The sequence below is a fragment of the Hemiscyllium ocellatum genome, chromosome 12 (genome assembly GCF_020745735.1).
Source record: "Hemiscyllium ocellatum isolate sHemOce1 chromosome 12, sHemOce1.pat.X.cur, whole genome shotgun sequence".
Taxonomy (NCBI): domain Eukaryota; kingdom Metazoa; phylum Chordata; class Chondrichthyes; order Orectolobiformes; family Hemiscylliidae; genus Hemiscyllium; species Hemiscyllium ocellatum.
The window spans coordinates 102,029,073-102,051,709 of NC_083412.1; the positions used below are offsets into that span (position 1 = coordinate 102,029,073).

At 50.7% G+C, this 22,637-nt stretch overlaps 1 protein-coding gene across 2 annotated transcripts; it reads right to left on the bottom strand.

Annotated features, from left to right (window-relative positions):
• Positions 1-1,435: 1,435 nt before the first annotated feature.
• Positions 1,436-22,470, bottom strand: wdr4 (WD repeat domain 4). Of its 2 annotated transcripts, none has more exons than XM_060833893.1 (11): positions 22,387-22,470; positions 22,030-22,068; positions 20,314-20,454; positions 19,807-19,963; positions 17,419-17,531; positions 14,350-14,410; positions 12,632-12,721; positions 7,580-7,647; positions 3,888-4,062; positions 3,494-3,563; positions 1,436-1,723 (listed from the first exon to the last, which is right to left on the bottom strand). In XM_060833893.1, exons 1-11 carry the CDS (start codon positions 22,467-22,469, stop codon positions 1,548-1,550), a joined length of 1,173 nt encoding a protein of 390 aa, XP_060689876.1. In that variant the 5' UTR covers position 22,470; the 3' UTR covers positions 1,436-1,547. The 2 variants fall into 2 exon arrangements, with proteins under 2 accessions (XP_060689876.1, XP_060689877.1); XM_060833894.1 differs by having other exon boundaries at positions 1,587-1,704.
• Positions 22,471-22,637: the final 167 nt, after the last annotated feature.

Below are 22,637 nucleotides of genomic sequence, written 5' to 3' on the forward strand. Positions count from 1 at the left end.
GTGATGCCCACTTCCTGTGAATGAATGACAAACAATTACAGTACTAGTGCAGTGATACTACTGCTTCAGCCTGGTCTCCCTAGTGTCTTTTAAAAAAATCCAAGCAGTTATTTGTGATATTTAATTCTGACTGATGGCCTGGCTTCCTCCCTATGCTAATCAATCTCTGTACTCTTCCAATCCTGGTCTTAGTTTAATTCCTCCATCTTTATCTTCAGTTTCTAAAACTCCAGGTAACTGGCCTTCCCTTCCGAGTCTTCTTAAAATCCACATGCTTTGGTCACCTGCCCTAATCTGTCACAAAGTGGGTCTCTGTCCATGCCTGCTTCGTAATGCCTCCATCTGTGGACAGGTTCGGGAGAATGGTTACATCACAGCTGACAGCACTCTGGGCCTGGGGGCGACAGGACAGAACTGTACTCGATGTGGGAATGGCACGGTGGTAATCAGGAGGCCGAGCCCAATGACGCAGAGTCATCAGTACAAATCCCAACCAGGGCAGCTAGTGCAAATTGACTGCATACATGTGGAGTAAAAAATGTAGCCATGGTAATAAGAATCATGAAAAAACCCACCTAGTTCATTACTGCCTCTCTCATCTGTGAAACTGTGACTTTATGAGCAACTGCTGCAAACAGGACATCACCCGTGAAACGCTCACTTGTGATATCTGGGGTACACGTCATAAGAAATCTTGCAGAAACCCTCAAGACACCATTTCACCACTGATTTATTTTCAAAACCATTCAGTGCTGTTCTACACCAGAAATGATCAAATGTTGCTATAGTGGGACTGAGGTTGGCTGGAAGTGATGGAATTAACCAGGCTGCAATCATTAGCAAATCCCTATTATGAGAGACTGACCTAACATTGCTGAAACCATCCCACTGGCTGAAAGTTGCCCCACATGCTTAATGAAGAAGTTGAAACCTGAGATTTTTACTGGCCAAGGATATGAATGGCTGTGGAGGAAACACATCAGATACACAATAAACCATCATCTCACTGAGCAGGGCAACCAGCTGAGGGCTCAATGCCATGTGCTGTTTTCACATTCGGGAGTAATGATGATTGTACGTGGCTGGTAAAGAACAGGAAGCGTATCAAGATCTGCTGAGTATCAATGGATTCTCAACAGACCGCTCAGCCTTTCACTTTTCTCAGCTCCTCTGACATCGGCTGGATCCCCTTTGATGGATTGCTGCAGCATCCCACCCTCACTCCCCCACACAGCTCCCCCACACAGCTCGCCCACCCTCACTCCCCCACACAGCTCCCCCACCCTCACTCCCCCACACAGCTCCCCCACCCTCACTCCCCCACACAGCTCCCCCACCCTCACTCCCCCACACAGCTCCCCCACCCTCACTCCCCCACACAGCTCCCCCACTCTCACTCACCCACACAGCTCCCCCACCCTCACTCACCCACACAGCTCCCCCACCAGCGGCTCCCCCACCAGCGGTTCTGTGCATTCCTATTCCACTGATGAATGGCTGACGTTCACCAAACCAAACGATGCAGCGCAGAGTCACAATATGCAGCATCACATCGTAACTGCTCCCATTCTGGGTCTTTTGCTGTCTCGGCTCTCAGCCGCAAACTCTGATGTCCTTTTTTTCTGTCTCTGATCAATTCTCTGCTCTTTCTTCATCCGATATTCAGCCATGTTATCGATGTTCATTTTGTACAAATTCCTGCAGCTAATTACAGACGGCAAGCCTGTCAGAAGGAAGACAGAGAACAGAAACAGGCTGGAATCTAACCGAGGGATTTGATAGAATGGTGTAGAATAACATACCTGAGAGTGAGTTGCAGACTGGAGTCTCATGGAGGGGTTCAGGGTGATTTATATAAAGATTAGCTTTTAAAGAATTAATACATGGTTCATTAAATTTACATTTCCATAAGCCACAAAACCCAGCAGGAAAAGTGATCAACACTGTAGCTAACAAAGAAAGTTAAAGATTACATTATATCAAAAGAGGAAGCTTATAAAGCTGCCAGAAAGAAAACCGGCTTCAGGATCAGGAGCATATCAGAATCTGACAAAAAAGAACCAAGAAACTGACTAAAGAAATAGAGAAATAACTCTCAACCGGCAAGGAACATAAATATACATCATAAAAACTTCTACAAGGATGTAAAAAGGAAAATAAAAGGGCCAATATAGGCAGAGACAGCAGAATTTATAATAATGAGTAAGGAAATGCTAGAAAAACTGAACAAATACTTGTGTCTTCAGGGAATAAGGTACAAAGAACTCATTTACATGTCATTTACAAGTTTACTGATGACACCACCATAGTCGGTCAAATCTCAGATGGCGACGAAACAGACTACAGGCGGGAGGTGGGAGACCTGGAAAAATGGTGCACTGAGAACAACCGAGCTCTCAATGCCGGCAAAACCAAGGAACTCATTATTGACTTTCGGTGGGATGTTACTCATGCCCCCCTAACATTAACAGCACAGAGGGGGAACGAGTGGACAGGCTCCTGGGAGTGGTCATCAACAACAAGCTGTCTTGGACTCTTCATGTGGATACACTGGTTACAAAGGCCCAACAACGTCTCTTCTTCCTCAGGCAGCTGAGGAAATTTGCCATGACGGTGAATACCCTTACCAACTTTTATAGGTACATCATCGAGAGCATTCTGTCTGGATGTATCACTCCCTGGTATGGCAACTGTACCATTCAAGATCGGAGACGGTTACAGAGAGTGGGGAACTCGGCCCGGACAATCACAAAGGCCAACCTCCCATCTATAGAATCCATCTCCCAGGCCCCGCTGTCAAGGAAGGCCGCCAGCATTCTCAAAGATCCATCCCACCCTGGCAATGTTTTTCTACAATCTCTACCATCGGGGAGCAGGTACAGAAGCCTGAACACATGCACCAGCCGGTTTCACAACAGTTTCTACCGGTCTGTTGTTAGAATACTGAATGGACTCTCAAACTCTTCACATTCGCCTGTACCTGTGTTCTTGTTTTTTTCTGCTGTTTACCTATTATTTACTATCTATGCTACTTAACTCTGGGATCTGCCTGTGTTGCTCGCAAGACAAAGCGTTTCACTGCGTCACGGTACACGGGACAATAAATTCAATTCAATTCAATTCAATCCCCCAGAAATAATCGAGAACCAAGAGGAAATGAGAAATGGAAAGAAATCAGTATGGCTAAAATACAAATACTGGAGAAATTAACATTATTGCAAACTGATAAACTCCCCATCCCGATTATCGCCAGTCCAGAGTTGAAAGAGACAGCGGATGTAGAAATTTAATAATACAACGTTCAACAGATTCTAGAACAGTGTGAGGAGATTATAAGATAGTAAACACAAACCCCATTTCTTAAGAAAGGAGGGAGTGATACAACAGGAGCTACAGCTCTGTAACCCTGGCACCCCTCATAAAGGAAGTACACAAATTAATATTAAGGACATGACATTCACACACTGACTCTCACACAGCGAGAATTGCCTACCCTCGAATACTGGCCAGTTGGAATGAATAACCTCGTTGATCTTTGTTTGGCCTGGATGATCTGGAATTTCCTGTCAAAGAGATGAACAGAGATTTGTTTCACACAGACTTCAAGGTTTCAGTTTGAGATTAGCGATCGCAGGAGACTCAAGTTAAGGAGGTTTCACAAACTCCGCAGTATCAGCAGCTACTGGATACAATCGGGGAGACGTGCCTTCAGCTCTAAACCCTACTTTCAGATAGGAACGTGCAAACATCTGGGACATGTTATTAAGGTCATATTTCCCATGAATATGGCGAGAACCTATACTGTCCCAATGTCACTGAGCTCACCAGTCATTACCCACCTATGGTTGGCCATTACTGACTAACAGTCCCAGACCCCAAACACTCACCTGCCACAGCCCTTCATGTTGTTGGTATAGGACAGCTCTGTCACCATCCAGAAGCCAGAGTCCACCACAGTCATCGAAGGTCACATCCCAGGCTCGCTGTTTCACTGTGATGGTCTGCTGGTGAAGGAGTCTCTCAGCTTCCACATCCAACTCCAGAACATACACTGAGGACGGACTGATCAACCGAGCAATTCAATACAGGAAACAACACAAAGTACTGAGTCATACAGGACCCTCTACACAGTCCCCATCACACACTCCCAGGGACAGGGACAGCACGGGGTTAGATACAGAGTAAAGCTCCCTCTACAGTGTCCCCATCACATACTCCCAGGGACAGGGACAGCACGGGGTTAGATACAGAGTAAAGCTCCCTCTACACTGTCCCCATCACACACTCCCAGGGACAGGGACAGCACGGGGTTAGATACAGAGTAAAGCTCCCTCTACACTGTCCCCATCACACACTCCCAGGACAGGGACAGCACAGGGTTAGATACAGAGTAAAGCTCCCTCTACACTGTCCCCATCACACACTGCAAATGTGTTGCTGGTCAAAGCACAGCAGGTTAGGCAGCATCTCAGGAATAGAGAATTCGACGTTTCGAGCATAAGCCCTTCATCAGGAATAAGAGAGAGAGAGCCAAGCAGGCTGAGATAAAAGGTAGGGAGGAGGGACTAGGGGGAGGGGCGATGGAGGTGGGATAGGTGGAAGGAGGTCAAGGTGAGGGTGATAGGCCGGAGTGGGGTGGGGGCGGAGAGGTCAGGAAGAAGATTGCAGGTTAGGAGGGCGGTGCTGAGTTGAGGGAACCGACTGAGACAAGGTGGGGGGAGGGGAAATGAGGAAGCTGGAGAAATCTGAATTCATCCCTTGTGGTTGGAGGGTTCCCAGGCGGAAGATGAGGCGCTCCTCCTCCAGCCGTCGTGTAGTTGTGTTCTGCCGGTGGAGGAGTCCAAGGACCTGCATGTCCTCGGTGGAGTGGGAGGGGGAGTTAAAGTGTTGAGCCACGGGGTGATTGGGTTGGTTGGTTCGGGCGGCCCAGAGGTGTTCTCTGAAGCGTTCCGCAAGTAAGTGGCCTGTCTCACCAATATAGAGGAGGCCACATCGGGTGCAGCGGATGCAATAGATGATGTGTGTGGAGGTACAGGTGAACTTGTGGCGGATATGGAAGGATCCCTTGGGGCCTTGGAGGGAAGTGAGTGTGGAGGTGTGGGCGCAAGTTTTACATTTCCTGCGGTTGCAGGGGAAGGTGCCGGGGGTGGAGGTTGGGTTGGTGGGGGGTGTGGATCTGACAAGGGAGTCACGAAGGGAGTGGTCCTTGCGGAACGCTGATAGGGGAGGGGAGGGAAATATATCCTTGGTGGTGGGGTCCGTTTGGAGGTGGCGGAAATGGCGGTGGATAATACGTTGTATGCGCAGGTTGGTGGGGTGGTAGGCGAGAACCAGTGGGGTTCTGTCTTGGTGGCGGTTGGAGGAGCGGGGCTCAAGGGCGGAGGAGCGGGAAGTGGAGGAGATGCGGTGGAGGGCATCGTCGATCACGTCTGGGGGGAATCTGCGGTCCTTGAAGGAGGCCATCTGGGCTGTGCGGTGTTGGAATTGGTCCTCCTGGGAGCAGATGCGGCGGAGACGAAGGAATTGGGAATATGGGATGGCGTTTTTACAGGGGGCAGGGTGGGAGGAGGTGCAGTCCAGGTAGCTGTGGGAGTCAGTCGGTTTATAATAGATGTCTGTGTTGAGTCGGTCGCCCGAGATCAACACAGACATCTATTATAAACCGACTGACTCCCACAGCTACCTGGACTACACCTCCTCCCACCCTGCCCCCTGTAAAAACGCCATCCCATATTCCCAATTCCTTCGTCTCCGCCGCATCTGCTCCCAGGAGGACCAATTCCAACACCGCACAGCCCAGATGGCCTCCTTCTTCAAGGACCGCAGATTCCCCCCAGACGTGATCGACGATGCCCTCCACCGCATCTCCTCCACTTCCCGCTCCTCCGCCCTTGAGCCCCGCTCCTCCAACCGCCACCAAGACAGAACCCCACTGGTTCTCACCTACCACCCCACCAACCTGCGCATACAACGTATTATCCGCCGCCATTTCCGCCACCTCCAAACGGACCCCACCACCAAGGATATATTTCCCTCCCCTCCCCTATCAGCGTTCCGCAAGGACCACTCCCTTCGTGACTCCCTTGTCAGATCCACACCCCCCACCAACCCAACCTCCACCCCCGGCACCTTCCCCTGCAACCGCAGGAAATGTAAAACTTGCGCCCACACCTCCACACTCATTTCCCTCCAAGGCCCCAAGGGATCCTTCCATATCCGCCACAAGTTCACCTGTACCTCCACACACATCATCTATTGCATCCGCTGCACCCGATGTGGCCTCCTCTATATTGGTGAGACAGGCCGCTTACTTGCGGAACGCTTCAGAGAACACCTCTGGGCCGCCCGAACCAACCAACCCAATCACCCCGTGGCTCAACACTTTAACTCTCCCTCCCACTCCACCGAGGACATGCAGGTCCTTGGACTCCTCCACCGGCAGAACACAACTACACGACGGCTGGAGGAGGAGCGCCTCATCTTCCGCCTGGGAACCCTCCAACCACAAGGGATGAACTCAGATTTCTCCAGCTTCCTCATTTCCCCTCCCCCCACCTTGTCTCAGTCGGTTCCCTCAACTCAGCACCGCCCTCCTAACCTGCAATCCTCTTCCTGACCTCTCCGCCCCCACCCCACTCCGGCCTATCACCCTCACCTTGACCTCCTTCCACCTATCCCACCTCCATCGCCCCTCCCCCTAGTCCCTCCTCCCTACCTTTTATCTCAGCCTGCTTGGCTCTCTCTCTCTTATTCCTGATGAAGGGCTTATGCTCGAAACGTCGAATTCTCTATTCCTGAGATGCTGCCTAACCTGCTGTGCTTTGACCAGCAACACATTTGCAGCTGTGATCTCCAGCATCTGCAGACCTCATTTTTTACTCGAAGATCCCATCACACACTCCCAGGGACAGGGACAGCACGGGGTTAGATACAGAGTAAAGCTCCCTCTACACTGTCCCCATCACACACTCCCAGGACAGGGACAGCACGGGGTTAGATACAGAGTAAAGCTCCCTCTACACTGTCCCCATCAAACACTCCCAGGACAGGGACAGCACGGGGTTCGATACAGAGTAAAGCTCCCTCTACACTGTCCCCATCAAACACTTCCAGGACAGGGACAGTACAGGGTTAGATACAGAGTAAAGCTCCCTCTACACTGTCATCATCACACACTCCCAGGACAGCACGGGGTTAGATACAGAGTAAAGCTCCCTTTACACTGTCCCAATCAAACACTCCCAGGGCAGGAACAGCAGAGGGTTGGATACAGAATATATTAGACTGATGACACTATCATGCACTGAAGTCTCCAATCTCCACACGAAGTGATACCATTTCCTAAGTGAAAAGGCAGACCCTGTGCCTGCTGGTGCCAATTTAAAGACTGTCAGATTGCTGACAGATTATCTCCTGAGGAAGTGTGTAACTGCTGAAACAGCAGCACAGGGACCAGGCTGGAGCTGTTTCCAGCCCTGGGCACCTTCGTTCCACCAAACATAGCGACTGGCAGGTCTGGGCAGCTGGGGATGGGCTATCAACAGAGGATTCCACGCAGTGACTGCGGGGCTACTCTCACCTGTCACACACAACTGCAAACAAATCCTTCCCTCTGCAGTAGGCGAGTCGCACCACAGCACATCTGTTCTGAAAGAAAAGGGGTTGTGCCGGGTTACAACAATTCACTAACACCATCAGCAGCATCCACTGTGTCTAAACCACAGCAGTTACCTTACTTGAGTCACAGCTGTAACTTGCATTTATATAGCACCTTGAACACAAACCAACCAACATACTTCACAAGAGTGTTCCAAATCAATGTGAGACTCCAAACACTGTAAGAGATCTATAGTCAAGTAACCAAAGACTTGGTCAAAGAAGCAGGTATGAGAGAGTGGCATTAAGGAAAACAGTCTGGTCAAGTGATGGAGACATTTTGGGAGCTGAAGGCACGGCTGCCACTGTTGTTGCAAGTAAAACCAGGGTCACTGACAGAGGCCGGAAGTGGAGGACTGCAGAATTGTGGAGTTGGAGGAGATAAGATACAGGGAAGGATGAGGCCAATGGTATATTTAAAACCAGCGTAACATCAACTTGCAGCCGATGTCGGGTGAGCGTTTAGCCAGAGGGCAGCAGAATTTCAAATGATGCCAAATTTACACAGAGTTAACTGAGGGCAAATAATGGGATCGAGTTGAAATGTCACACCACAAGTTAAGAGAAGCATGAATGAAGTCTCCAGCCAATGAGCTGAGTCAGTCAGGGAGCATTAGAGCTGAAACATACCCTCTTAGTGATACTGTGAATCCAATAGGACAGGAAGAAAGTGAGTAGTGCAGATGCAGGAGATCAGAGTCAAGAGTGTGGTGCTGGAAACGCACAGCAGGTCAGGCAGCAACTGAGGAGCAGGAGAGTTGATGTTTTGGACATAAGCCCTTCATCAGGAATAATGATGAAGTGCGTTTGCCCGAAACGTCAATTCTCCTGCTCCTCAGATGCTGCCTGACCTGCTGTGCATTTCCAGCACCACTCTCTCAAATCAAATGGGACACCAAGTTAAGACCAGACTGACTTAATTCAGCCAGTTTACAAGGAACCACAATTATTGATAATATTTATTAATGATTTGGATGAGGGAAGTGAATGTGCCTTATCCAAGTTTGGGGATAATACAAACTCAGCTGGGAAGGCAACTGATGAGAATGACACAGAGTCTGCAGAGGGATAGTGTGTGGGCAAGAACTTTGTAAATGGAATATAATGTGGGAAAATGTGAGGTTATGGAATTTGGCAGAGGAAATACAGGAGCTAAATATTATTTAAACTGAGAAAAATTACAGAAAGCTGACAAAGGGATTCGGTAATGCTTGTGAATGAATCACAAAAAGCTAGCATCCAAGTTCAGGGGGTAAAAGGGAAGACAAAGGGAACGTTGGCTTTTATTTCAAAAGGAAGGGAGTGCAAATGTGGTCAGACCACAGCCAAGATACAGGGAACAGTTTTGGGCACTTACCTTGGGAAGGATAGACTGTCATTGGCTGCAGTCTTGGGAAGGCTCATTTGGCTGATGCCAGGCATTTTGTGTGTGTGTGTGTGTGTGTGTGTGTGTGTGTGTGTGTGTGTGTGCGTGCGCGCGCGCGCGGTGTGTGTGTGTGGGGGGAGTGTGCGGTGTGTGGGGAGTGTGCGGTGTGTGTGCAGTGTGTGCGTGTGCGCGCGTGTGTGGGCGCACGCGGGGTGTGTGCGTGGTGTGTGTGTGCGGTGTGGGGTGTGCGCGTGTGGTGTGTGCGCGTGGTGTGTGGTGTGTGCGCATGCGTGTGTGTGGGCGTGTGCGCGGGGTGTGCGCGTGTCGTGTGCATGTGGGGTGTGCGTGGTGTGCGCGCGCGCGGTGTGTGTGCGTGCGTGCGCGTGGGGTGCGCGCGCGACTGCAGTGTGCACGAGAGTGTGGTGTGCACGTGCGTGTGGTGTGTGTGTGCGCGTGCGCGAGTGCGGTGTGCGCGCGTGGGGTGTGCGCGGGTGCGGTGTGCGCGTGTGCGATGTGCGCGAGTGCGGTGTGTGTGGTGTGTGTGTGGTGTGTGTGTGCGTGCGGTGTGTGACAGTGCGGTGCGTGAGAGTGCAGTGTGTGCGGTGTGCGTGTTGTGTGTATGTGTGTGTGGTGCGCGCGTGGGGGGCGTGCGTGTGGGGTGTGCGCGTGTGGCGCGTGTGCGTGGTGTGCGCGCACGGTGTGTGTGGTGCGCGCGTGTGGCGTGTGCGTGTGTGTGGGGTGTGTGTGTTTGTATGTGGGGTGTGTGTGGGGGGTGTGTGGGGGGTGGGTGGGGGGTGGGTGGGGGGTGGGTGTGGGGTGTGTGGGGTGTGTGGTGTGTGTGGTGTGTGGTGTGTGGTGTGTGGTGTGTGGTGTGTGGTGTGTGTGGTGTGTGGTGTGTGTGGTGTGTGGTGTGTGTGGTGTGTGGTGTGTGGTGTGTGGTGTGTGTGGTGTGTGGTGTGTGGTGTGTGTGCGCGCGGGGTGGGTGCGCGCGGGGTGGGTGCGCGCGGGGTGGGTGCGCGCGGGGTGGGTGCGCGCGGGGTGGGTGCGCGCGGGGTGGGTGCGCGCGGGGTGGGTGCGCGCGGGGTGGGTGCGCGCGGGGTGGGTGCGCGCGGGGTGGGTGCGCGCGGGGTGGGTGCGCGCGGGGTGGGTGCGCGCGGGGTGGGTGCGCGCGGGGTGGGTGCGCGCGGGGTGGGTGCGCGCGGGGTGGGTGCGCGCGGGGTGGGTGCGCGCGGGGTGGGTGCGCGCGGGGTGGGTGCGCGCGGGGTGGGTGCGCGCGGGGTGGGTGCGCGCGGGGTGGGTGCGCGCGGGGTGGGTGCGCGCGGGGTGGGTGCGCGCGGGGTGGGTGCGCGCGGGGTGGGTGCGCGCGGGGTGGGTGCGCGCGGGGTGGGTGCGCGCGGGGTGGGTGCGCGCGGGGTGGGTGCGCGCGGGGTGGGTGCGCGCGGGGTGGGTGCGCGCGGGGTGGGTGCGCGCGGGGTGGGTGCGCGCGGGGTGGGTGCGCGCGGGGTGTGTGTGCGTGTGTGTGTGTGGGGTGTGCGCGGGGTGTGTGTGTGTGGGTGGGGTGTGTGTGCGGGGTGTGTGTGTGTGGTGTGTGTGGGTGGGGTGTGTGTGCGGGGTGTGTGTGTGGGTGGGGTGTGTGTGCGGGGTGTGTGTGTGTGGGTAGGGTGTGTGTGCGGGGTGTGTGTGTGTGGGTGGGGTGTGTGTGCGGGGTGTGTGTGTGTGGGTGGGGTGTGTGTGCGGGGTGTGTGTGTGTGGGTGGGGTGTGTGTGCGGGGTGTGTGTGTGGGTGGGGTGTGTGTGTGGGGTGTGTGTGTGTGGGTGGGGTGTGTGTGTGGGGTGTGTGTGTGTGGGTGGGGTGTGTGTGTGTGGGTGGGGTGTGTGTGTGGGGTGTGTGTGTGGGGGTGTGTGTGTGGTGTGTTTTATGAGCAGACATTTATTCGTTGAGTTGGATTGATTGGAGTTTAGTAAAACGAGAGGTGATCTTACAGATGCCCTTTGTGGGAGAGTATAGGAGCAGAGGGACTAATTTGCTGAATAAAGGATCGTGGAGAGAGACATGAGGAGGATCTTCTTCTCTCAGAGGATTGTAAATCTGTGGAATCCTTTACCCCAGAGGCTTGGGTATGAAGTATAACCGAGTTGGAGACAGATTGGACTTTCATCAAACAGGGAATCCGGATTATAGGGGAACGACGGGAGAGTAGAGGGAGGGTTACCAGATCTCGCAGAACAGCACGGCAGACTCAATGGGCAGAAAGGGCTACTTTTTCCCCTTTATGGAGAAGTCTAGACTCACTGGTAGTGGTAAAACATCGCTATTTATGGACTAGGTGAACAACTGGAAGATATCGAATAGTTTGGATTCTTGCTGGATTAAACAAAGTTTCTTATCCAAGGAAGGAGCTCACAGTTTAACGTGGCCCATGAACCACCTACTGAATGCAGACTCTTTACAGTTAAGCAAAGCTTTTTGGGAGCTTAAGGGTTGGGTTGAAAGGCCTTAAATGCTGGAAATTTGGAAGTGATTTGGGGCCCTGGGCTGATGGTTCCATAGTAATCAAGGTTATGGAGGATAAAGCAAGGAAATGCTGTTCAGGATGATCAGGTCAGTGATGACAGAATTGAAGACTCAATGGGCTGAATGTTTTATGGTCTAATCCTATTTGGTTCCTTTCTGGGTTTCAGTTTTAAAATGTAGGTGATAGCAGTAGGAAGGAAAACTCCAAAGCTGCAGGTCTCTCTTTTCTCTTGATTAAAGTAATTGGAACCCTGAAAGGTTTCATATTGCAGTATTTCAGTGATCTTGTAAACCCTGAGAAACTAAACCATGTCCAGTCTTGGAACGTGCCTGATAGGAAATGGGACTGATCAAAGGGTCACTGGACTCAGTTAAGTCAGTCTCACGAACTCAGTTCCTCTCTGCTCAGATGCTGAGTTTGACCAGCAATTTCTCTCTTTGTTGGAAGAATTTCTGTTGAACTACAGCTTCAGCAATTCAATTTCATCGATAAGAAACTTGGTAGCCTGTAAACATTCATCAAATGCTAGCCTTTACTTTTTAAAAACAGACCATTGGCTAGTAAGTGCATGGCATTTTGTTCCTTTCAAATATCATCTGTCCAGGGTCAGAGTTGTGTTTTTGGGGCGACATGAATATTTGTTTGGGATTTAAAAGAGGATGCAGTTCTAATTCTGGATTACAGCTCAGTTGTGCACTAAATTTGCTTTTAGAAATGAGAATTGTTTTAGAGTAACCGGATGATTTTGATTTCATTAAAGAATTCCGGTCTCTTCTAATCTGGATAGGAATATGAAAGGGAAAGAACTGGACATTTTCATAATTGAAACAAAACACTTGGACAAATGGTGAGGTGAGGTTTCATTCCCAGCACCCTGCCCTGGCCCAGTCAGCACAAGAGCAAGGGAACGGGGTTTAAAGCAGGGACCAAAAAGAATGGCTCTCGGCAGGAAATGTCTGCTCAATCTGTGTCCCCTGTTACAGATTCACTAACCAGTGATTATACTCAGGGGTAATCTTCAGGTGAGATAGGCAGCTGTGGGGTGGACTAGCTCAGGTGACCTGGGGAGAGTAGGTGAGGCAGACTGGACTTACCTCCTCACATCTAGACGACTGTAGCTCACTCAAATTGAGGCAGTGCAGCTCACTTCCTTTTTCATACTGCCACAGTCGAATAGTCCCATCCTGGGGATCAGAGGTCAGAGAAATTTTAACACAGCGTCCACATCAATCTCTATATCCACAGCTCCCACCACATTTTGGGTTGAATCGGTGGGTTTTTTTTGTATTAATGAGTTGTGCACATTGCTGCCCAGATCGGTATTTCTTACAAACCTCCGAGTGCCCAGAGGGCAGTTAAGAGTAAGCCAGCTGGCCGAGAGTCTGGAGTCACACGCAGACCAGAGCAGATTTCCTTCCCGACAGGACACTGGTCAGCCAGACGGGTCTTTCTGACAAACAACAATGGTTTCACGGTCACCATTCCACAATTCATCCCAAGTTTTATCTGCCACGGCAGGAATTGAACCAGTATTTCCCAGAACATTACCTGACTCTCCAAATAAAGATGCCGGTGGTAATACCAATAGGCCATGACCAAACCCCTATAAAAAACATACAGGACCAGGAGCTGCCGTAAGCCTGCCCCCACACCAGACCCTCTGGAAATGAAGTGGGTTGTCTAATACATTCATTCTCCATGAAAACATTTCATCAAATTCTCATCGCTTGCTCTTCCAATCATATTCCTGAACATGTCCCTAGTTCTTGACTAACCAGTGAGAACCCTCAATCTGTGTACTAGTTATTGACTCACTAACCAGTCAGTATCCTCAATCTGTGTACTAGTTATTGACTCACTAACCAGTGAGAACCCTCAATCTGTGTACTAGTTATTGACTCACTAACCAGTCAGTATCCTCAATCCATATTCACTAATCGACTAAATAATGACTGAGACAGCTCTCCCAATGTTGGGCCTAGTCCCCTGGTGTTAGTTGGGGGGGCTTTGCGTTGCCATTGTTATTTCTGATGCCAAGGTTCGTGCCGTGTAGTCATCCAGTTTCAGTCCTTTCTGGAGATTTCTTCGTGGTGAGTTATGACTGAGGGATTTGCTTGGCCATTTCAGAGGGCAGTTAAGTCGCCCCCATTTGCTGGAGTCTGCAAACATGGGGCCCAGACCAGGTAAGGGCATCAGATTTCCATTCCTAAAGCACATACATTAACCAGATTTTGTTTTATGACAATGATTTTAACATCAAACGTTTGGTTCAATTTTTGTACAACTCAAGTTCCACCGGCTGCTTTGGTGGGTTTCAGCCCTGGGACATGATCTCCGTCCCTCCAGGGTAACTCAGCGAGGTACCAGCTGCTGGCCCACTTTTGTTAAACTTGCTCTCACTAATATCTTATTCCCATTCCCCCACACCGTTCTACACCATACACTGCCATCTCCTCAGACCACCCCCTCATCTGTGATCAAATGCTTCAATACAAATTTCTTTTGACTTCAATTTGTAGTCATTAGAAAGAATGGAGGACAAACAGATCTAGGGACAGATTAACCTGCACGTTCACTTCAGATTCACCTGCCATCTATCAATCCATACAATAACATTCCCTCTAAGTCAAGGAAGAAATCTGTCACAATATCAATGGAGGTGATATCCTCAACTCAAGGCTAATGCATAGTGGCCTCTATCAGAGGTTTCGGAGTTCAGATCCCATCCCAGAGATCACAGCCACTGCAGCATGGGGGAACAGTGATGTTATGTGTGAGGGCAATGCTCTAGAGAAATGTAAATATTACCTACCCCTGAGCCAGACACCAGAAGCTGTGGATGGTTTGGAGGAATGGAAAGCTGACTAACAAACCTGTGGGGAGGGAGAGAGGGGGAGAGAGAGAAACAATTGCTGCATTAATTACATTGCTAAGTTATTCATGAACATGTTAGTGCAAATGAAACCAACATCAATAATCCATGGTAATATGCCCTTAAAATATCTGACTGTAATTTCACCGAAACCTTCCGCGGGCAGCAATCACTGTTAGATCCTCTCGCTTATCTCTCCACACTTCAGGCTCACTGCCTTTATTCCTGATGAAGGGCTTTTGCCCGAAACATTGATTTCGCTGCTCCTTGGATGCTGCCTGAACTGCTGTGCTCTTCCAGCACCACTGATCCAGAATCACTGTTAGATGACAACTCTCACACCCTCCATCCAGCCCACACATCTCTGTGCTCAGCTTCCAATACTAGAGGTCTCACATATTCACTGCACTTTCAGTTCAGTGGAATCCTCACTGTGGAGGCCAGTCAGGGAAATCCAGGTCACAACATTGTTTCTTTAAAACTGAGCTGGACTCACCACATAACTATCGTGGGCACAAGACCAGGCCAGAGGCTGGGAATACTGCGGTGAGTAACTCCCCACAGCCTGTCCCACCATCCACAAGGCACAAGTCAGGAGTGTGATGGAATACTCCCCACTTGCCTGGATGGGGCAACTCCACTTAGAGCTGCCCTCATCATTCCTTCAGTCTCTGGGTAGAAAGTCTCCTGAAAAGCATTGAGACTTTACAAACGGGTGAGGAGCAGGACTGACCGTTTAGCACCCCACTATTCACATCCTGCCAACCAGGAAAGACCCACACACCCTGATGCTGCGCTTTCGCCTCTTTGGCCAATTGGCTATCCAACCAATAAATGACACCTAACCCCATGTGACCTTCACCAATAAATGACACCTAACCCCATGTGACCTTAACCAATAAATGACACCTAACCCCATGTGACCTTTACCAATAAATGACACCTAACCCCATGTGACCTTAACCATTAAATGACACCTAACCCCATGTGACCTTAACCAATAAATGACACCTAACCCCATGTGACCTTAACCATTAAATGACACCTAACCCCATGTGACCTTAACCAATAAATGACACCTAACCCCATGTGACCTTCACCAATAAATGACACCTAACCCCATGTGACCTTACACTGGGTATCAACCAAATACACAACACCTTATCAAATGCTTTCTGGAAATCCAGATATACAACATCAACAGGATTCCAATTACTTGTGTTACTTGTTACACCTTTGTAGAACTCCAGCAAATTAGTGAAACATGATTTACCTTCATAAAACCACGCTGATTCTGACGGACTGTATTTTGACTTTCCACATGTCCTGTTATTATCCCCTTCATAATGGATTCTGACAATTTCCCAATGACACACGTTAAGCTGACTGGTCTACAGTCTGTGCCTGCCTCCTGTTTTGAATAAAGCTGCTATATTAGCGTAGTCCTGACCCACTGGAACAGTCCCAGCATCCAGTGTTGTAATATAAGGAGCAGTGTATCCACTATGTCTGCTGCCACTTCCTTGAAGACCCTCAGAATTAGGCCACCTGACCCTGAGCAACACCTTACTCAGGACCTTCTCCCCAGTGGAAATGACTGCTGCAAGTTTCTCCCTTTCTATAACCTCTGCATTATCTGTTACCAAGGGGATGGCAGTGAAAAGGGAGGGAAAATAATAATTTACTGACTCTGACAATTCTGTGTTCCCATCACTTTACAGCACATGGACCACAGCTTTCAAGGAGGCAACTCAGCAGGTTCATGGTGAGATGGGCTGGGCTGGGCTGGGCTGGTAAACAGTGAGGTGGGATTGCCTTCTAACACAGGAGCATATGGACGGGCTGGGCAGCTGGGTTGGTTCATGGCAAATGGAGTTCAATCCAGATAAATGTGAGGTGATGCACTTGGACAGGACAAACAAGGCAAAGGAATACCCGATGAATGGCATCTGCATGACAGGAGGGATGTGTTTACACTGGAGAGGGTGCAAAGGAAATTCCCCAGGACTGTGCATGGGCTGGAGTGTTTCAGTTAGGAAGAAAAATTGGACAGACAGAAGAGACTGAGAGGACTGAGACGTATATAATTATGAGGGGCATAGACAGGGGATTGAGAAAGACACTATTCCCCACGATGGAGGAATAACTGATTTAAAATTTAAGCCAAAGGGCAGAAGGTTTAGAGCAGATGTGAGAAAAAATGTTTTCACTCAGGAGCTCTGGAACTCTCTGTATCGCATCGATTTTAAGAAATGTACACTTGCAAAGCCAAGGCATACAAGACAATGTGCTAAATGATGGAAAGTGGGATACGAGAGTTTGGTGATGCTTGTGACTGATGCAGACTTGATAGGCAAAAGGGCCTTGGACTGTGCTGCAGACCCCTCTAACTGTGATTCATCACCATCCTCTCCATTACAACAAGGGACAAGCAATACATGAACCTTTGTCACATGGGTGAATGGGGAGGGCAGAGGGACAGGTGATAGCGCACACCCTCACCACACCCTGGTGACAACATACACCCTCACCACGCCCCGGTGACGGTGCACACCCTCGCCACGCCCCGGTGACGGTGCACACCCTCGCCACGCCCTGGCGATGGAGCACGCCCTCATGACGGTGCACACCCTCGCCACGCCCCGGTGACGGCGCACACCCTCGCCACGCCCTGGCGATGGAGCACACCCTCGCCACGCCCTGGCGACGGTGCACACCCTCGCCACGCCCCGGTGACGGAGCACACCCTCGCCACGCCCCGGTGACGGAGCACACCCTCGCCACGCCCCGGTGACGGCGCACACCCTCGCCACGCCCTGGCGATGGAGCACACCCTCGCCACACCCTGGTGACGGAGCACACCCTCGCCACACCCCGGTGACGGTGCACACCCTCGCCACGCCCCGGTGACGGTGCACACCCTCGCCACGCCCCGGTGACGGCGAACACCCTCGCCATGCTCCGGTGACGGAGCACACCCTCACCACGCCCCGGTGATGGCGAACATACTCGTGATGTCCCAGACAGTATGCTTCAACGATGTACGGCTGCTTCAGGGAACTAACTCGAATCTTCTCATCACGATCAGCTGTAATTATATATCGATCATCTGGACTGACTGCCTGGTGAAGGAAACACAACAATCGGTGAAAGCAGTCTGCCTTCCCATGACCCTGTTTAGATTCCCGGCTCCTTCTTTTGCTGCGTTTGATGTTGTACAAACACCATTTACAGAAACCCATCATTCCCGTGTATATTCACTCCACAAGCTGGAAGTGGGTTATATTCAGGTCTGTGCCAAAAAGATAACGATGCTCAACCCTTCACCTTTGGATCGAGGTTTATACGATCCTGCCAAAGTAGCCGTGCTCTGCCCGCGGGCAGGTACCAGGCTCACTGTCGGGCCTTCTTAGGCTGTGAATTATTCTTAAAAATCTCCCCCTGAAGGTTGGCCATCTTGCTGAGGAGCTGCATTCTGGGTGTTAATGACAGGGGAATGTGATGGCCTGGTGGTATTGTCACTGAACCAGTATCCCAGAGACTCCCGTAACACACTGGGTTCAAATCCTACTACAGTGAAATTTGAATTCAATAAAAATCTGGAATTAAAAGTTTAATCGTGACGATGAATCCATTTTTAATTTTTGTAAAAACCCACTTGGTTCCCTAGTGTTGTCTAGGGAAGGAAGCTGCCATTCTTACCTGGTCTGGCCTACATGTGACTCCAGACCCACAGCCATTTGGGAGACTCTTCACTGCCATCTCAAACGGTCTAGCATGTTATTCAGTTGTATCAAACAGCTAAAGAAAAATGAAACTAAATGAAAGACCTGCTATTGGTTTACAACTCTACAAAAGTTATCCTCACTAATATCTGGGGGCTAGTCCCAACATTGGGAGAGTGGTCTCACAGACTAGTCAAAAAACAGCCTGACATCGTCATACACACACAATCATATCTTACAGAATGTCCCAGAGACCACTATCACCTTCCTGTCCCACCAGCAGGACAGACCCAGCACAGGTGGTAGCACAGTGGGATACAGTCAGGAGACAGTCGCCCTGTGAGTCCTCAACATTGACTCCAGGCCTCATTACATCCTGTGGCTTCAGATTAAACATGGACCATCCTCCCTCAGATAATTACTGCACTCATCCATGTTGAACAACACATTAACAACACAGAGATGGAACGGGTGGAGAGTGTCAAACTCCTGGGAGTGGTCATCAACAACAAGCTGTCTTGGACTCTTTGTGTGGATGCACTGGTTACAAAGGCCCAACAACGTCTCTCCTTCCTCAGGCAGCTGACAAAATTTGCCATGATGGTGAATACCCTTACCAACTTTTATAGATGCCCCATTGAGAGCATTCTGTCTGGATGTATCACTACCTGGGATGGCTACTGTACCATTCAAGATCGGAGACGGTTACAGAAAATGGTGAAGTCAGCCCAGACAATCACAAAGGCCAACCTCCCATCTATAGAATCCATCTCCCAGGCCCACTGCCAGCATTCTCAAAGATCCATCCCACCCTGGCAATGCTTTTCTACAACCTCTACCATCGGGGAGAAGGTACAGAGCCTGAAACAGTTTCCACCCGACTGCTGTTAGAATATTGAATGGACTCACAAACTCTTAACATTCGCCTGTCCCTGTGTTTTTGTTTTTGTCGCTGTTTTCCTATTATTTACTTATCCATGCTGCTTAACTCTGGGATCTGCCTGCATTGCTCACAAGACAAAGCTTTTCACTGGGCCTCAGTACACGTGACATAAATTCAATTCAATTCAACACTTTGAGGAAACACTGAGGGTGGCATGGGCACAGAGTGTACCCAGGGTGAGGGATTTCAGTGTCCATCACTGAGAGGGGCTCAGCAGCAACATTACTGGTCGAGCTGGTCGGGTCCTATAACATGGTGCTGCTAGACCCTTTGTCGGAGGGCTTCTGGAAGAGAGAGTCTGGATTTACTAATCCAGCGACAATACCACCGTGTCTCTGGACTACTAATCCAGTAACTTACCGCCAGCCAATGAGGAGTCAGGGCAGGAAAGACAGGGATAAAATGTCCCATTCACAAAAGGTTCAGCAATAAGGGGGCACAGATTGAAAGTAATCAGTAAGAGCAGCAAAATGCTAAGAGGAATGATTTCTTCATGTGGTGAGTGGTCTGGGGGCAGGTACAACTGAGGCTTTCAAAAAGGATTCTGATGATTATTTGAAAAGGAAGAACGTGCAGGATTACAGAAAGACTAGGTGATGACGGGCTGAACAGTCACCGGGTGCACAGTAACAATTCTGTAACACATTGCCATCAGCTGATAATGTCTGGTCAGATTCTGAAACAGCAACATCAGTGGGAATGCACCCTTCTCCCCCTCCCCGTCCTTACCACAGCCAGCAGCATGGAAAGGTGTCCGAGCTGGAGTTGCCCTGGACTATCGGGATGGTTGATGGAGAAACTGTACACATCGCCTGATTTATCAGCAAGTAGGATGCGGTCCTCTGCTCCTGTGATGGCCAGTGATGTGGATCGACGTAGTGCTGTGCTGTAGCAACAAGACAGCCGTAGAATCAGAGAGATTTACAGACAACAGCCCTTCAGTCCATCAAGTCTGTGCCAGCCAGAAAATAAGCACCGAACTAATCCCAGTCTAATTCCATTCTCCAGCACTTGGTTTTGGCCGTGTTTGCCTTGGTACTGCATGTGCATACCTAAACCCACGTTCTCAATACAAGCTTATCTTGGGAAAAAATTCAAGAACATGTGAAAGAGAGACGGGTGAGAGTGTGTGGGGTGGGGGTGCAGGGGAAGACATACAAACATGGGAGCGTGCAATGGCCAGTGGACAGACAGACAGCAGGAGGCCTCCCTGCTGGGGGGGGAGCAGTCACTTACCGGACACTGAGACACTCCCACGGTCTGGCACGAAACAGCAGCAACTGTTTACTATCCATAGATACAGCAACGTAGGTCCCAGAGGGAGAAAAGGCAAAAGCCACAACTCCATTTCTCTCCTCATCAGGTGGCCCAGCCTGACTGAGACAAAAAGGTTCTTATCAGCTTATGCTGCAAGACTTTGAACAACCAGCAGAGCAGTAGGTCCATCCAAACATTTCCCATCCACCCGATTCCTGCACTATCACCACATCATCTGTTTATCATCACCTGACCATCCCACCAGCAACCACTTCCAGAGGACAATTAGCTCTATTTCCACAGCCTCACACATCTCCCCTCTGCTCCCTTTTCAGCGTTCTGCAAGGACCATTCCCTCCAGGCAAACATGGTTCACTCACAACACACCGCCACAGCACCTCCTTTTCCGCTCGGGAACTCTACTACATTCTGGATTCAATATTGAGTTAATAATTTTAGGGCTGGAGGGACTTTCTCCATGTCCTTACCCCAGCCCCTATACCAGGCCTCGTTATCACACAGTCTGCTGCTACATTCAACCCACTGTTAGCCACCAATGATCTCCATTAGCAGCTACTCATTCCTTTAGACTGACCACTGTCCATTCCTTTGCCTGTCCAAGTGTGCTTCTCTCTGGCCTTAGGAAGGGTCATTTGACCTGAAACATTATCTCTGATTTCTCTCCAGATTCTACCAGACCCACTGACCTTTTCCAGCAATTTCTGTTTTTGCTTCTGATTTACAGCATCTGTAGCTCTTTTGCTTTTTATTTCTCCTTCTCTCTCTTTGGACTCCCATCCCCACCTATCGGTTACTCCTTCTGCCCTTCGCCCACACTGGCTTCTACATTAAAACCACCATTTTCCTGCACCTGGAGCATTAACTTGGATTTCTCTTCACAGTTATTGCCAGACCTGCTGAATCTTTCCAGCAATTTATGTTTCTGTTGTTACTCATGGGATCTTGCAGTGTATAGACCTGACAGTTATGTTTCCTAAATTATAATGAATACACTTCAAAAGCATTGTATTAAACTCCAACAGGAGGCCCATTTCAGGCATACGCAGAAGTGACAGCAGAGTAGCTCAGTGGTGAGCACAGCTGCTCCACAGCGCCAGGCACCCCGGGGTGGATACCAGCCTCAGTGTGGAGTTTGCATGCTGCAGACCAAAGATGTGCAGGTTAGGCTGGATTGGCCATGCTATATTGCTCATAGTGTTGAAGGTTGTGTAGGCTGGGTGGATGAGCCATGGGAAATGCCGGGTTACAGAGACAGGCAGTGGGTCTGGGTGAAATGCTCTTTGGAGGGTCAGTGCGGACTGGATGGGCCAAATAGGCTGCTTCCACACTGTCGGAATTCTATACTGTTCCTCAGATGCTGCCTGAACTGCTGTGCTCTTCCAGCACCACTTGTCAGTGTCTGCTCTGGAGACTGGGTCAACTCCCTAATTTAAACAAGGAGATGAAAATGAGTCCAGCTGCCCCTTCCCTGACAGAGTGTCCAGAGGGTCTGTGCTATGGTCAGACTCCGGTTAACTGGCTTTTGGAGAAGCTGCAGCTACAGAAACAACAAACTGTGACAGTTTGGAACATCAGCTTCTGGAGAGCAGATACTCCCCAGGGGCTCATTCCAAATAAAACTACTCTCTACATTAGTGACCCCTGCCATGTTACTGAGGTCAGTCAGACCCTTACCTTCGGGTTTCTTTGGGACAGTCAAATATAAAGGGCTCCCTGAGAAAAAAACACAGAAAATAAACAAACAACAATGGCCCAGGACTCTCACCCCGAGGAACTTCAACACCCTCCCCCCCATCACCCCCGGGACCCTCACCCCGAGGAACTTCAACACCCCCCCCCCCAATCACCCCCCCCTCCCCCATCACCCCCGGGACCCTCACCCCCTCCCCCCCCCTCTCCCTCCCCCATCACCCCCGGGACCCTCACCCCCCCCCCCCCATCACCCCCGGGACCCCCCCATCACCCCCGGGACCCTCACCACCCCCCCCCCCATCACCCCCGGGACCCCCCCATCACCCCCGGGTCCCTCACCCGCTCTCCCCGAGACTGAAGCCCGCGATGCGGGAGCCGCCGTTGCCCAGAAACACGAGGGAACCACAACGACCCAGCGCCATCTTCACCGCTCAACTTCCGGGTCAGAACACCAGCATCCGGTGTTGGGGGATTCCGGTCCGGGCAGGTTCCGGTGTCCGGGGGTTCCGGTGTCCGGGGGATTCCGGTCCGGGCAGGTTCCGGTGTCCGGGGGTTCCGGTGTCCGGGGGATTCCGGTCCGGGCAGGTTCC

Bases quoted from the DNA above. Each gene is read 5' to 3' on its own strand.
- wdr4 (XM_060833893.1), bottom strand. From the start codon at position 22,469: ATGGCGCTGGGTCGTTGTGGTTCCCTCGTGTTTCTGGGCAACGGCGGC. The intron at 22,069-22,386 runs GTGAGGGACCCG...TTTTTTTCTCAG, and splicing joins TTCAGTCTCGGGGAGAGCGG to GGAGCCCTTTATATTTGACT. The intron at 4,063-7,579 runs GTGAGAGTAGCC...TCGGTTGATCAG, and splicing joins TTTGCAGTTGTGTGTGACAG to TCCGTCCTCAGTGTATGTTC.